The following is a 15,568-nucleotide window of genomic DNA, read 5'->3' on the forward strand; positions in this document are numbered from 1 at the left end:
CAAACAAAAATATTAGGTAACATCTGGAGCTACAGTATAATGGTATTGTTAGGTTGGAAAGCCCCTGCACTATAACTTAGCAGTTCCCTTTTGTACACCTCTCGGGCTTACAGTGATAAAGGGCATATATAGCATAGATAGGCACAAGTCATGAGCGAATTTTCTTCACCAGGCAAAGATTTGCAGCAAATTTCCACATTTCGCCAATAGCAAATTGTTTTGAGAAACTTCTGCCAAAATTTGCAGCAAAAATTTGTGGTCGCGTTAAAATAGGCATGGCTGTGCAAAAATAGATGCAGTCATGTCAAATAGGCATGAGCAAGTAAAAAAAAGGCACACATGTAAAAAAAGATGCTTGGAACCGCGTTTCACGTATTTTCCTTAGCTTCCATAGCAAATTCACTCATCACTTATAGGCACTAGTACCTCAGCACAATAGGAGTAGTAATGTGCATGCAAACTGACCCAATAGCCACTAACCATTAGTATCTATTTAAGCATGTCTGCACATTAATTGATCTGGCAAAGTGTAAGCAAGTTAAGAACAGAAGTTTTCACAGGCATGGCAAACATTGATGCTAGACAAACTTTTATGTAACTGCGTCTGGTTTGTGATGAAATGTGCACGCAGTTGTGGTAATTTTGCAGAATTGGATACAATTGCACCAGACTCAGCTCATCTGCATCTGGCACAACACTATTGTGCCCTATTGACTTAAAAATAAATATGTTTGTTTTATTAAAAAAAGTTCCATGAGTGTTCCCTTCTTGCTATGGATACCTATTTCTTATAAAAGACACCTGAACTAGGAGTGCTTCACACTGACTTTTTGCTATATACATTACATATATATTAAACACAAACTGATATTTATTTTTAATATTTTTCAGTAGTGTAAAAAACATGAGAAACTGTTAAAAATTATTGCATAGCCATTCTTTTCAATTCTTGAGATTTGTTTCAATTAGTTTCAACTATCTATCTAGGTTGGGTAAAGATTATTACATAGAGTACATACAGTATAAAAATAAGTGAGCTGATCAGGTCTCATTAGTAACATCTTGAACATTTTAATCCAGTTTATGATTGGTCCCTTAGTATAGGCATCCTTGTGTTTGTGTTGATAGCGATAACATTAATTGCAACAGCAGTCACAACGGAATCATTTTTTTCAGTACGTTAATAAGACTCTAGTGAAACAGCTATAATTACTTTAACCAAGTAGAATTCTCCCCGGATATTTGTAAGCTGACAAACACGATACAATCCCTGTTGCATTTCATGGCTTATTGCAATTAGTTTACAGCATTTTTATTTAGAAGGAAATTGTTTAGACGCATTCTTTATTATTCAAATTAACCTTAAGTTTAGGTTGTCAATATATTGGGTAATGGATCCTATATCTGTATGAAGTTGTTTTATCAGATTCTAAGGCAGGGCCGCTGCTGGCCAAATGGGTGCCCTAAGCAGAAATTTACTTTTGTGCCCCTCCCCCAAATATTACGTAAGTAAAAATGAAATACTAAAAAAAAAACACCTACTATAGGGGCCCCACACACAGTGCCCCCAATTGCCCCCATAGACAATGCCCCCATAGTAAGTGCCCCCAATAGCCCCCATAGTAAGTGCCCCCAATTGCCCCCATAGATTGATTGAACTATCCGGGACAGCGGGATGCGCTATAAAAACCGGCGGAACATTGTTGGGGGGTATGTTATAATATATAAAAATGGGTTTTTTTTGGAGCAGCTGGGATTGTGCCCCCCTGGGAGTTGGTGCCCTATGCAGACTGAGTACTCTGCTTATAGGGAGCGGCGGCCCTGTTCTAAGGCATAAATTTGGTACATAATTTGAAACTAAAACTTATTTGACAGCATCTTGCATTGCAAGAAATGTTACAGTACAGAACATACAGTAAAGTTTACTGTATTATTAATATATAAATGAAGTAGACATGTAGAAAAATAGGAAGTAATAATAAATAAGATAATGGGGCAATGAGCACATTTCCCTATAATCAACATATCCTACACGTCAGGCCTTTCCAAACAATGAGATTTAAGGTGGCCATACACGTGGCGATCCGACGATGTTTCGTACGACCATCGGTCGCACGAAACATCGTCAGATCCGCCACACACCATTCAGGGCTGAATCGGCAGGTAAGGAGGTAGAAACAATAGGATTTCTACCTCCTTCTGCCGATTCAGCTCTGAAGGGAGAATTTTGGTCAGGCGCCTTCTATGGCGCCCGATCAAAATTTTCTAACCTGGCCGATCGACGAGCCGACCGATTTCAGCAGCTTCCTGCGACATCGGTCGGCTCGCTGACATACCATACACGCACCGATTATCGTACGAAACGAGGTTTCGTACGATAATATCGGTGCGTGTATGGCCACCTTAAGACTTTGCTGGGTGACCATACCTCTGTTTGCTATAGAACGTTTGCTCAGCAATAAATGTACATCAGGGACATTAGATTGAAATCAGTCTCCCCAAATCTGCCGTTTTACTCTTAAGGTTTGATTCACTATAACTCATATATATATTGTAAACCATTATAAAATCTATTATTGATAACCCCTACACTACACAGGCAATACAGGTATGGGGCCTGTTATACAGAAGGCTCGGACCCAGAAGTTCTGCACCTAAATCCGCTCCAAGTGCCTGAACCCATCTGACGCAATAGCTCCAGATGCAGGCACATCAATAAGCTTTTTACATCGTTGGGGCAGATTCTAGTGTAGCAGGAGCCATAGGGGCCTATTAATTATGCTGTGTAAAAAACAGCAAGAAAATTCAGCATACATCGCTGTGTAAAAACCGGAGTAAATTTTTTACATGTTTTTCCTTCCACCGGAACTTACGTATAATAACGGCATAAAATCTGGTGTTCAGACAGTGATCTTCTCCATTTATTTTACACGGCTTTTTACACTTTTTTTTGGCAAATTTCATTTTACACAGCATAATAAATATGCCCCTTAATCTTCATTCAATACTAAAATCAGCTGTATTGGAACAGTTCTGTAAGAAAGCCCTATCATAGCTGGTCTTTTAAAAATACTCAGATAACCTTTTCTATGAAGAGCAGTAGAGCCCACACCAAGGTTATATCTTTATCCCAATAACAATTCAAATAGGTGGAGATGAAGGCAGCTCCTAAAGGTCAGATAATGATATGCTGCTTAAAGTGAATGGCACATGGGGAGATATCAGCTGTGGTTAAATCAGCACTATTGTGGACAACAAATCTCCTCAAAATGCTTTCTCACCAGAAATAAAGTAAATCAGTGATGGGAAAACATGTGGTGCTTCATTTTCTAAATATGCCTTAAGTTACCCCGAAGAGCAGAAGATAGCGGGCACCTATTTTGGAAGATGTCAGCGTTTATTATAAATGTTATTAATTTCCCTGTGTTTTTTTTATATTGGGAATTATTTTGTGATCCAGGTGTTCTGAGAAAAGGATTCTGTAAGAGCCATAACCCCCTTATGTTGCATTTTTTATAATTAAGACAGGAATAGATAACTCTATAATTCAGAAGAGACTATTTTTCCTCAGTGGTAAAGTCATACCTTTGTTATTACATTATTTACTAAATTTATACCTGCGTGTTGAAGTTTTGACTTCCAATTCCCAGAGCATAGCAGTGCCTATAAATATCTGTATATTGGTAATTACAACCTTACAGATGTTAGCAGCATGGGCGTTCTGCATTCAGAGTATTTTATCTCATAAAATTGACAGGTATTGTATGGAAAATATAATTTATCTATGCTATAATAAATAAATGAATTACTAACATAATCTAGAAAAATATTTTTTTAAAGTTCCTTAAACTTAGGCAGAGAGGTTTTTGTTTGTTTTGCTGTTAAGACTGTATAAGTTACACCCACTTGAAATTATATTTCAAATCTAGAAATATATGTTGAAATCACTTTTCAATCAATAGAAACGCATACAATACAATATAAAAGTAGAAAATACAGAAGCATGTACCTGTATGGTGGCGATAGGACAGTAATAAGCTAAGACAAATGTATTCATTAACTTGCACACTGTAGGCATGGGCTGAAAAACAGTCAGATTATCTAATGCCTTAGTCTTCAGGTTAATGTATAAGCAAATTGGAAGCAACATGAGGATAGGGGAAAGCAGTCACAGATTAAGGCATATGTAAAGTTTCATGACAGTAAAAAGTAAATAATTTTAATGATAAGAATTATTATTATTTTTTATTTCCAAAGTGCATTTCTCTTTTCTGTGTGTAACTTCAGTGTATTAGTACTCCTGGATAAAAGTAACCTGATATATACACGTACCTGATTGTCTGTATAAATGACTGTATAAAATGATGTTTCACCTAGGCCAATAATTTAATTATTGGCCTTGTGTAATAAAGGGGTGAACATTTATTAATATTGAAAATTTTTATTCATTACATTAATAACAAATATTAATAAAAATAGGCAGGATCAATTACATAGCTTAATATAAAGCAATTGCAGAACATTTGCCTAGCAATATAAGTACATCAGGGACACCAGATTTAAAAAGTTAAATTGTTTGTAAAAATTAGAGTAAATTGCTTAAAATGGAATCTATGTGATATGACCTTCCAGTAACTGGGAGCTTTCGGGATAACGGGTTTTCTATTTTTTTTCCCATAACTACTAAAATTCCAATGTCATCCACATTTCCCAGTCAAATAATGGCTTAGTTTTATGGTTTATTTGCAAATACCTCAGATTCAGGCTGTAAGCCCATGTATTGTTCACAACTAAAAGACCTTGCATTGTTCACACCTCCAGTTGCTTGGATATCCATAATAGGTTTCCTTGTCTCCTTCCCTACTCTCCTGCTCTACCCTGCATGTGTGCCATACTCTGCCTGCCCTATGCTGTCTGTGTATTCCATACTCTGCCTGTCCTACCCTGCTTGCCCTATGATTCCTGTGTTTGCCATACTCTACCTACCCTATACTGCCCATGAGTACCATACTCTGGCTACCATACCCTGCTTGACCTATGCTCCCTGTGTTTGCCATACTCAGTTTGCCCTTTGCTGCCTGTGTGTGCCATACTCTGCCTGCCCTGTGCTGCCTGTGTGTGCGCCATACTCTGCCTGCCCTGTGTTGCCTGTGTGTGCCATACTCTGCCTGCCCTATGGTGCCTGTATGTGTCATACTCTGCCTACCCTATGCTGCCTTTGTGTGCCATACTCCGCCTGTCCTATGCTGCTTGTGTACCATACTCCGCCTGCCCTATGCTGCCTGTGTGTGCCATACTCCGCCTGTCCTATGCTGCCTGTGTGTGCCATACTCTGCCTGCCCTATGCTGTCTGTGTGTGCCATACTCTGCCTGCCCTGTGCTGCCTGTGCGTGCGCCATACTCTGCCTGCCCTGTTTTGCCTGTCTGTGCCATACTCTGCCTGCCCTGTGCTGCCTGTGTGTGTCATACTCTGCCTGCCCTATGCTGCCTATGTGTGCCATACTCCGCCTGTCATATCCTGCCTGTGTGCCATACTCCGCCTGCCCTATGCTGCATGTGTGTGCCATACTCCGCCTGCCCTATGCTGCCTGTGTGTGCCATACTCTGCCTGCCCTATGCTGCCTGTGTGCCATACTCTACCTGCCCTATGCTGCCTGTGGGTGCCATACTCTGCCTGCCCTTTGCTGCCTTTGTGTGCCATACTCTGCCTGCCCTATGCTGCCTGTCTGTGCCATACTTTGTCCGTGAAAATGTGCCGCGGAAAAATTTGTCACACGGAAATTTTTTTGTTGCGCGTCAAATTGCCCGTGGTCATCATTATCATGAGTGCTGACTTTCTACTTCTTTATATATATATATATTTAAAAACATCTCATCAGGATTTTCAGTACATGGCTCTGCTCTGTGGACAAAAGTAGGAGAAATGTAATTGTACAGAGAAGTTGTATGTACTAATATGGCTCTACTTGGTACTTAATACCCTCATCGCACTGCACTTAGTATCAGGTTGAGGTCTCTCATGGCAGAAGTTGAAATACATGAACCCTACCTGTCATTCTATACCTTTATTTCAGTTAATTTAACTCCCAGGTAACCTCTAGTGCCAAGAAACCTAAAGCAAGCGAGCACCCCCCCCCCCCCTACATAAGTCTACCCACAATTACTTCTTGTCTGGAAGGGGTTAGTGGCCAATATAGACTAGCTGGCATGAGATTATAGCTAAATCACCTCAAATAGGTCCGTTATTATACCCAACAAAATGAATTGCTATGTGCCCCTTTATTGAAGGATGAAGCAAAGCAGAATCTCTGTGACATCACACAAACTGGATCCTTTGAGGTCGTAAGGACTAATCGTTCTAAAATATTCAGAGTTGCTTCTCCACCTCAGGCTGCAAAAGACCTATTTTTTGCATTTTGGGTTTCCAGGGTTCTCTTTCTTTAAAAGAGGAAGCTGCCAAATGCTTTCCTTCCACTCTTGTGCTACAACCTTTCAGTCTGGCACAGGTTCTGTCCTCAGAACAGTGTGCCTTTTGCTGCCTATATTCCACTTCTCTGAGGTTTTTTAGATGCTTTCCTTCTGGACAGAACATTGCATTCAACCGCACCTGCATGCAATCTTACAAATGCCTTTTACAGACTTCCAAGGGTATCTCCAACCCTTCCTACCCAACAAAACAAAAATAGTTTTGATAAATTTGGCTTTCAGTGTTTTTGCCTAGAATTCAGTTTCGTATCTAGTCCAAACTGTGGGAGTGGACATAGTGAACTATGTCATGATCTCTCATTTTGATATCTGTATGCAGGAGTCTGATAAACTAGTGTGAACTATTTAACATTTGGATAAAATGCTTCAGCAGAATGTGTGCTAGTTTACATAATACAATGTTTTGAATTACTGATTAAATGATGAGGCAAATATTGTATACTCTATAACAGGCAGAAATATTACATTTACTTTTTGGTACTGTAAAACTTATAATACAGCAATGCTTCTTCTTTATCTTTTTTTTTTTTATCTTTCTTCTAGAAATTTATTTAAGCAATCCCTTGGAGCCTTTGTTTTCCTGTGTCCAAAGATCCATAAGCTAAAACATCCTCCTGAACATTTACATTTTTGCCCCAGCTGACAGTTAGCATAACTTTAACTGAATACCAGTCAGTATAAAAATAAATATCTCTGAATTAGCTGCTATTATTTAAATTTACTTAATAATTAGAAAATGGAATTTGCAAATAAGACAATAGTAACAGAATTCATTCTTTTAGGATTTTCTGGGATTGAAAATCTAAAAATATTTTTGTTTATTACATTTTTATTGATTTATATTTTTACAGTAATGGGGAACATGGTTATCCTTGCCATTGTCTACTTTGATTCTCATCTCCATACACCAATGTATTTCTTTTTAACCAATTTGTCATTGTTGGAGATACTCTATACATCTAATATCATTCCAAGGATGCTATTAAACATCATCACAGAGAACCAAGCTATATCGTTCACATGGTGCATTGTACAGCTCTATTTCTTTGGATCTTTGGGTTCTACTGAATGCATCCTCCTGGGGGTTATGGCGTATGATCGGTACATAGCCATTTGCTACCCCCTTCACTATTCTTTACTTATGAATACTAAAGCAAGTCTACGGATGTCATTTTCGTCCTGGGTTGTTGGTTTTACAGCAACATTTGGGGCAATTATTTTGGTTTCTCAGCTCTGGTTTTGTGGTCCTAATGAGATTAAACATTTTTACTGTGATCTTAGACCAGTTTTACAACTGTCCTGCAAAAACCCATTCATTATGGAAACAGTTTCTGTAATTCTGGCTTCAACAATCCTTTTATGCACCTGTCTCTTTACTCTTGCATCATACATACATATTATTTTAACTATATTAAAGATACCCTCTTCTGAAGGTAGGCAAAGAGCTTTCTCAACATGTGGAGCACATCTTACTGTGGTGATCATTTTTTATGGAGCTATGATATTTATGTATGTCACTCCAGCTACAGTCAATAGTTTTAATTTTAATAAAGTCCTAGCATTGTTATATACTGTCATGACTCCATTGATGAATCCTTTTATATATACATTAAGAAATAAAGAAGTTAGGCAAGCTCTTCGAAAGTCAACATTGAGACTCAAAATGTATTTCATATATGTTTAGTAGCATCATTCAAAGAGACGAATGTTACATTAAATAACAAACCATCAGGAGTCAAATGATTTTGGCTGTATTTTCTGAGCCCCAAAACTGTAGAGAAGCAAATGTAGCCTTGGCTTTTCTTGAACACAAGTGAATCTTCAACATGCAGTATTTGAACCATTTGTCGCACGATTTGCCACGCGACAAAAAAAAATTTCGTTGCAAATTTTCATGGAAGTTTTGTGACACAATTCACCAATGCCGAAATGCAGAAATTCGCTGCGAATCCATGCCTGGTGAAAAAATGTGCTCATCACTAGATTTTATACTACTACAACTGTAAAACAATTTGGCAAATTTTATAAAAGAAATGATACACTGGTAAAAAAAATTGTAAGATATTTCCAAAATGGATTTTTGAATGAACTGAGTTATTGTTTTTACCCTCGTGCACCGTTACCTCTATTCTCAATGATTCTGGAACTGGTTAAGTGCTACATGAGGGGGTGTACCTTATTTTCTGGTCTAATGGCTGATCCTGTTTATTTATATTTCAGTCATTTTGTAAATGTAAGCCAGAAATCTGTTTCATCTCTACAGTGTAAATGGTAACATATAAACCCAGAGCATATTTCCTCCAGCATTCCAGCATAAATGCTTGAGGGGTTGCCACTATCATTGCAGCACTTCCGGCAGCATTAACGTGACATTAGCATGTGATTCTTTTGGCTCAATTCTGCTGCACTTATTGACAAAACCATAGAGCTACCTCCACACTGAACATGAACATTATACCAGGGTTTCCACTGCAGGTTGAAATTACCTTCATGTTTAGGCAAAATGGCAGAAATTCGCAAAATGTTTTGAAGGCCAATCTGTGTTTTTTCCATACCTCGCAACTTTTTTTTGTGGCCATTGGAGTCTATGACTATTTTTTGATGGTGAAACCTTTATTCCCCTGCCCCTTCCTCTCTTCTTGTCTGTACCTTTTTTATGTTTATGTTTAAAACTGCAAAAATAAATAAATAAAAATATTTTAAATCAAGAATTTAAAATTTAAATTGATATTGTTTGATTGATTGAGCTTCTTGCTAAGCAAAATAACCTTACTCATAAGGTTCAATAGAAGCAAAAGGGGTATCCTGTTTAATAATATATATCAGAAGGCTGTTGGGCACTATGTAGAAAACTACAAGTTTAGTAAGTGTATGTTCAATCTGGTATAGTTAGCAATATTTCCTAATCTACTGTATTTAAGCTCTTAATTTATTTTACAGAATACATTGGTTGTACTTACAAATCAAATTGAAATCTATTATATTGGGTAGATAACAACACAATGCTGGCTTATACGGTTTTTAAAGACACCCCTTAGTAAATCGCTAGGGTTTTTCCCATGCTAGTGCTTCTTTCCATTCACCATATTGGACAGAAGAACAAACATGCCAGAATCTTACCATTCTACTAGGCATCCCTTAGTTTGGGTTTGTGCATGCACAGTAGAGTAGTGATGTAGCGAACATCGCCGAAAATGTTCACGAACCCGTTTGCGGACTTTCGCCAAAACTCGCGAATATTCGCGAACTTTGCGAACCCCATAGACTTCAATGGGAAGGCGAACTTTAAAACCTAGAAAAGCCATTTCTTGCCAGAAAACTTGTTGTTTAAAGGGTGCCACGACCTGGACAGTGGCATGCAGGAGGGGGATCAAGCAAAAATTTCTCTGAGAAATACTTTGTAAAAAAAACCGCCAAAAAAACACAAAAAAAAACCGCAAGCTATTCCTATGTATATGCATAGGCGAAAAAACGCGGCGGAAAAACCAAGGCGAAAAAACGCGGCGCCAAAAAAAAACGCGGCGAACCCAAAGTGGCGAACATCGGCAAAAGTCTGCGAATTTGTGCGAACGCGAACACCCGATGTTCGCGCGAATTAGTTCGCCGGCGAACAGTTCGCTACATCTCTACAGTAGAGTAACATTTTCAGCACATGCACAAGTGCCAGTGCTGGGACACCTGGGATACACTTTTTCATAAATATGCTCTATGTGATTTAAATTAAAAATGACACATTTATAGTCTGTGCCAGTATGTACATAAATAAATTTACACATAACATAACTTTTAGGCAAAACCAATTGCCAAAAATAGAGAAGGACATTTATTTTTTCCAAATTAGTATTTATGCATTGAGCTTTGAGTATCTTGCAACAGAATTACTTATAATATCATTTCATAGATATTAAGTATGTTTGTCAAAAACTGATTTTCAAGAAAACTCACCAATTTCAAATGTGTGCTTATTTAATAAAAAAAATGTGAATCTCAAAAACTGAATTGATTAAAACCGTAAAAGAAAAATACTTTTGAAGTTAACCACCTTTCAAAAAAATCTATTACATTTTTAATTGGACTTGTATTGACTTGTACATGACATTGTAGACTTTTAGATGTCACATTTTTTGTTGTTTATAAATCTTTAACACTTTAGTTTCGGAAACTCTAATTTGAATTTGTGAGTTTAATTGAATAACAAAAAAATGAAGGGACCGATTTGTAATTGCTTGGGCCTCAACTAAGGAGTTTTTTTCCCCTAAAACCCAGCATGAATTCCTTAATTATTCCTTTATGATTTTGGAGTGGATTTCCATCACGTGTTCTTGCACCCAGGCTCAGACACAATGGTTCCCAGTGCAGGCATAGAAGAAAGCTAATGTCAGCATTGGAACTGATTTCCAGCCTGCACAGGTCAAAACCAGCCCCTTTGAGGCATTAGCCTTAAAGAATGTCTTACTACTACAAATACAGATATGGGATCTATTATCTTGAATGCTTGGGACCAGGGGTTTTCTGGATAAGGGGTGCTTAAACCTTAAATAAACTGAAAATGATAATTTTGCCATCAATATGGAATCATGCAGCCCAGTTAGAAAAAAGTACAAAATAATGTTTTATTACAGTGAAGAATTAAATCATTGTTAAAAATGAGACTTATTTGCGTAACATTGGAGTTTGCTTTCCCGTAATTTAGAGATTTCTGGATAGCAGTTTTTCATATAGAGGATCACATACCTGGATCAATAATCAGTGATTTTATTGAGGGGACTTGGGCCCTCCCTCATAAAACCTTTTGCCCATGCCCCAACCACCCCAGCAGCAGTTGTGGTTTACCCGTGATATGCAAAAAAATAATGGATGGCCTGCAATTTCATGTGCATCACAGGTCACCTGGGCACCCCCTCCATGGCTACTTGGTCTGCTTCCTCTGTAATTATTTCACTGTAAATATTACATAGAAATGCTTTTAGGTTTTCTTGAATAGAAATTGTTTTCTCACTGCAAGCTTCACGGGGTTGTTTCTCAGGGTATAAATAAATGGATTAACCAAAGGAGTCCCAAATGTGTATATGACAGAAATTCCTTTCTGTAAATTAAAAGAAGGACATGCAATGAGATAAACATAACTGAAAATTCCTGACACATAAAAAGTCAACACTACAATAAGATGAGAGGAACATGTAGTAAATGTTTTCTGCAAATTCTGTGAGGTTGATTTCTTGCATATAGTATATGTGATACTGATATAAGAAAGAATAATAAGAGTAAAAGAACTCAATAGCACTGCTGCAGCAAACAATAAAGTCACAAGATGAACATGGGCATTATCATTACAGGATAAACGCAGGAGTGGAGCCAGGTCACAGAAAAAGTGGTCAATTGTTGAGGAACCACAAAAAAGCATTTGTGATAACATTACTACTGGAATAATAGGAGCTGCAAACCCCAAACTCCATGAGCAATAAACAGTCTTTGCTAACATTTTTGTATTCATTATTGCAGAGTACCTGAGGGGGTGACATATAGCCACATATCGGTCTACTGCCATAGAAGCCAACAAGAAATTTTCAGTAGAAGCAAGAGACAGGAACAAGTATAACTGAATCATGCAAGATGAGAATGATAGTGTTGTGAGATGTGTTAATAGGACCTTCAGCATTGTGGGAAAAATAACAGAAACATAACAAATTTCTAAGAAGGAAAAGTGAACAAGATAAAAATACATTGGTGTATGAAGACATTGCTCTTCTGATATAACAAAAATGATAAGAGCATTGCAAGCTGTTGTGATAGTATAAATTGCAGAGAACCCCACAATACTCACTATCCTCAAATTGTTTTCCAGTGAGAAGCCTAAGATGTAAATTTCTGATAAATGAGTTTGATTTGCCATGAATACGTTGTATTCTTTTCCACAATGTTTTTTCATTAAGGAGCAACACCTGCTTACTTGCTGTTTTGTTCTGTGGAATACACTTTGATGTTGGCAGATATAAAATGACTTAATCATAGCATTAGCTGTCCAATACAATAAGAATGTCTGAAAGGTGCTTCTATTTAAAACTGAGATCATATATCCAGCATTTTCCTTCTCTTAAAACACAGGGTGGATAATCTGTGAGAGAAAAGGAGAGAGAGAGAATTATAATATATTATTTCTAAGAACACATGGTGTAGTGTTGTTTCTCATGTCAATCTCTGTATTCTAAGCAACATAACAAAAGGTTGTCAAAGTCTCACCAATACCCTGTGGTAGAAAAAGTCATTGGTGCCTTCTAATGTTCTGTATTCTTTAATGATACTATAATAATAATATTACTTGATAATTTATTAATTTATCTTAATTTCATAATCATCATTATTGTCTATTTTTTTATTAACTTTTTATTGAATTTAAGCTTTTATAAAATATACAAAAAAAGAGGGGAAAAGGGAAAGAGGAATCATACACGATATACATACAACTCCAAAGTGTATGGTAAGGAAATAAATAAGAACTAAGGGGAAAAAGTAGATCACAATGGCAGAAACCAATCATCCTAGTTGATGATGAAACTTTTTCGCCTTTTCAGAAATTTTTCCATAGTTTCACAAATTTTGCTGAGAAGCGAAATGGGACAGATCTCCATCTCTTCCTTTCCTGTGGTTGTTGTTTCATTACTGTATCTATTAGTATGCATATCAACATAGTCCCAGATCATCCAAACTATGTGGAAGTTTACCATAGCGTCAATCATCATTGTCTATTAATTGGCGTCATGACCACAGCTAAACCTACCATTAGTTGTTGGCAGAACTCCACACGTATAGGATAAAACATCAATTCCTAGTAATAGTATTGCTCTTAAACTATCACACCAAAAAAGGATTAATTTTTTAGCAGTCATCAATTTCCAAAGCATTTACTTTTCAATTAGTGCTGCCCAACACTTGCATTTATTAGCAATGTTCTTGACTTTTTGTGTGATATGGTAACCTTATGTTGGGAACATAATGCAATAAAGCAGTCAACTGACAAAAATGGAACACACATACATTATTTATAATAATAAGTAACATAAGTTAGTTTTGGGGAGTATGGTGTATACTAATGGTGTCAGTATCTGTTTAAGAGTAAGTAGGAAGATACACAATGTAAATGCACAAAAAGACCAATTGTAACTTGGAGGACCATTTAGCAACATTCAAATTATTGTGGTTTTAGAGGTTTTTGAAACCATGACTTAACTCATTTCCATGAATGTCAGTCACTTCTCAAAAGATCCAAAAGCATGAACAAAAAAAGACATGGAAAAAAAATGGGAAAACCACAACTTTTTTTGTATTGTCACATAAATGAGTAAAAAAAACCCAAAACCTTTAAAACCATGAAGCAAAGAAAGATCTTCCAATTGTAACATCTGCCAGTCGGGACATTAACTGCCATTGACTTGTACATGATCCTGACAGGTTTTAGATGACGTATTTTGCTTTCATTTTCCATGTTTCATTTCTGCAATAAAATCATATTTTGGTGCAAAAAACATGAATCATGGAAAAAAAAAAGAGCAATAGTAAATGCCCCCCATAGTGTTCATCTTCTATGTAAACAAACTCATCTTGGCTAGCTGTGGTCATAATTGAAATCATCCATTTTGCTTCATTGCCCTACTCTGAATATTTTATATTGTAGGTGGGCCAGTGCTTTCTAATGGGCATTGTAAAGGTGAATAATAAAACTCTTCTTCTGTAAATCTATATACATTTTAATGTAGAGGACATTTCTCTTGCTAACCAGCATTACTTGCTATATGCACATTACTCACATTACTTTATGCATAAACACTCCCTGGTCATCTCTATTAAGAAATCACCTGTCTCAGTCCCATTTAGAGTGAATGGTACAAATAGTACAACCAAGACTGACACACCTTATTTCTGAAAGCAAATGTGGCAATAATTCTAAAAGAATCACACATTTACTGCACATCACTAGATAAATACATGTTTTGGGTTTTTTTGCTATATCATAAAAAGATGCAGTTTTTTAATAATGTGTCTTTTATAACACCATGCTGAATAAAAACTCATGAAGCTGACTTAATATAATATCTGTCCACAAAAATTATCTGCTCTACCTATTTAAATACACCTATGACCTTGGTCCTGGACCCAGCTCTGTGATACCTGACTTCTTGCCTCCAATTACCTTCTTTATTTTTTCTTGAGGTGGTACAGTATTTCAGCTTATATGTAAATATTTCTTACAGAACAATGCTCTTGGGAACAGCTCCATAGTGTACACATTAACATGTGAATTAGTTATAAATAGGAAAAGCTTTTTAATATACATTTGGGGCTAATTTTTTGATGCTTTGATCAAAATTGTGCTCAGTAAAGTAACAGGAGAAGGTTGCAGAGCCCATGAGTAAGTGCCATGCCCCTTACACTGTTTTCTTTACTTGTGGGGTATTGTAATAAATTGTCTGTGCTACATCTCTTGTTACTCAGAGCAATAAACCAGCAAGCAGCATTTACTAAGCTTTTCCCCAGACCCAGGACATAAAAGCATAAGAGGAATCAGTCAGGAAACATATTATAGGGCACACCCAGAAACTTATCAAGAAGGGTCTATAATTGGTCATTAAACTCGGATCCTCAGCATCTAACACAAATGTACTAATGTTGAGCACCACCATTTTAGATCTGGTGCCTTGCAGGGTTGAAGCCCCACAGAGCGCTTTTCACAAGGTATATCTTAGACCTCTCTAGTTTTATATAGTGGCTTCTTTATGCCTTTACCTATGCAGGGCCGGATTTACCTTTGGTGCTCCCCTAGGCCCAGCTGCTGTGCCGCCCCCCCACTTGTAGGGCCGCGCCCCGCACAGAGTGACATAACAACGCGTGTGCATGGCGTGATGACGTCACCGACCAGGAAGTAGATACGCACGGCAGTTTTCGGAGTTGGGGCGGCCGGGCAAGATGTTATTTAACTATTTTATGCGCCGCTGCCTGCCGCCCACCACAAATAAAGAACAGGCACAGCACCCAGTTGATGTTAGGGGCGCCTGTTTGCCGCCCCTAACATCTTGCCACCCTAGGC

At 37.4% G+C, this 15,568-nt stretch overlaps 1 protein-coding gene across 1 annotated transcript; it reads left to right on the forward strand.

The window, feature by feature from the left end:
• Positions 1-7,222: 7,222 nt before the first annotated feature.
• LOC100498402 (olfactory receptor 6F1) lies at positions 7,223-13,647 on the forward strand. The gene is made up of 2 exons (XM_002932097.2): positions 7,223-8,130; positions 13,599-13,647. The coding sequence occupies exons 1-2, from the start codon at positions 7,223-7,225 to the stop codon at positions 13,645-13,647; spliced, it is 957 nt and encodes a 318-aa protein (XP_002932143.2).
• Positions 13,648-15,568: the final 1,921 nt, after the last annotated feature.

This window comes from Xenopus tropicalis, chromosome 1 (genome assembly GCF_000004195.4).
Source record: "Xenopus tropicalis strain Nigerian chromosome 1, UCB_Xtro_10.0, whole genome shotgun sequence".
Taxonomy (NCBI): Eukaryota; Metazoa; Chordata; class Amphibia; order Anura; family Pipidae; genus Xenopus; species Xenopus tropicalis.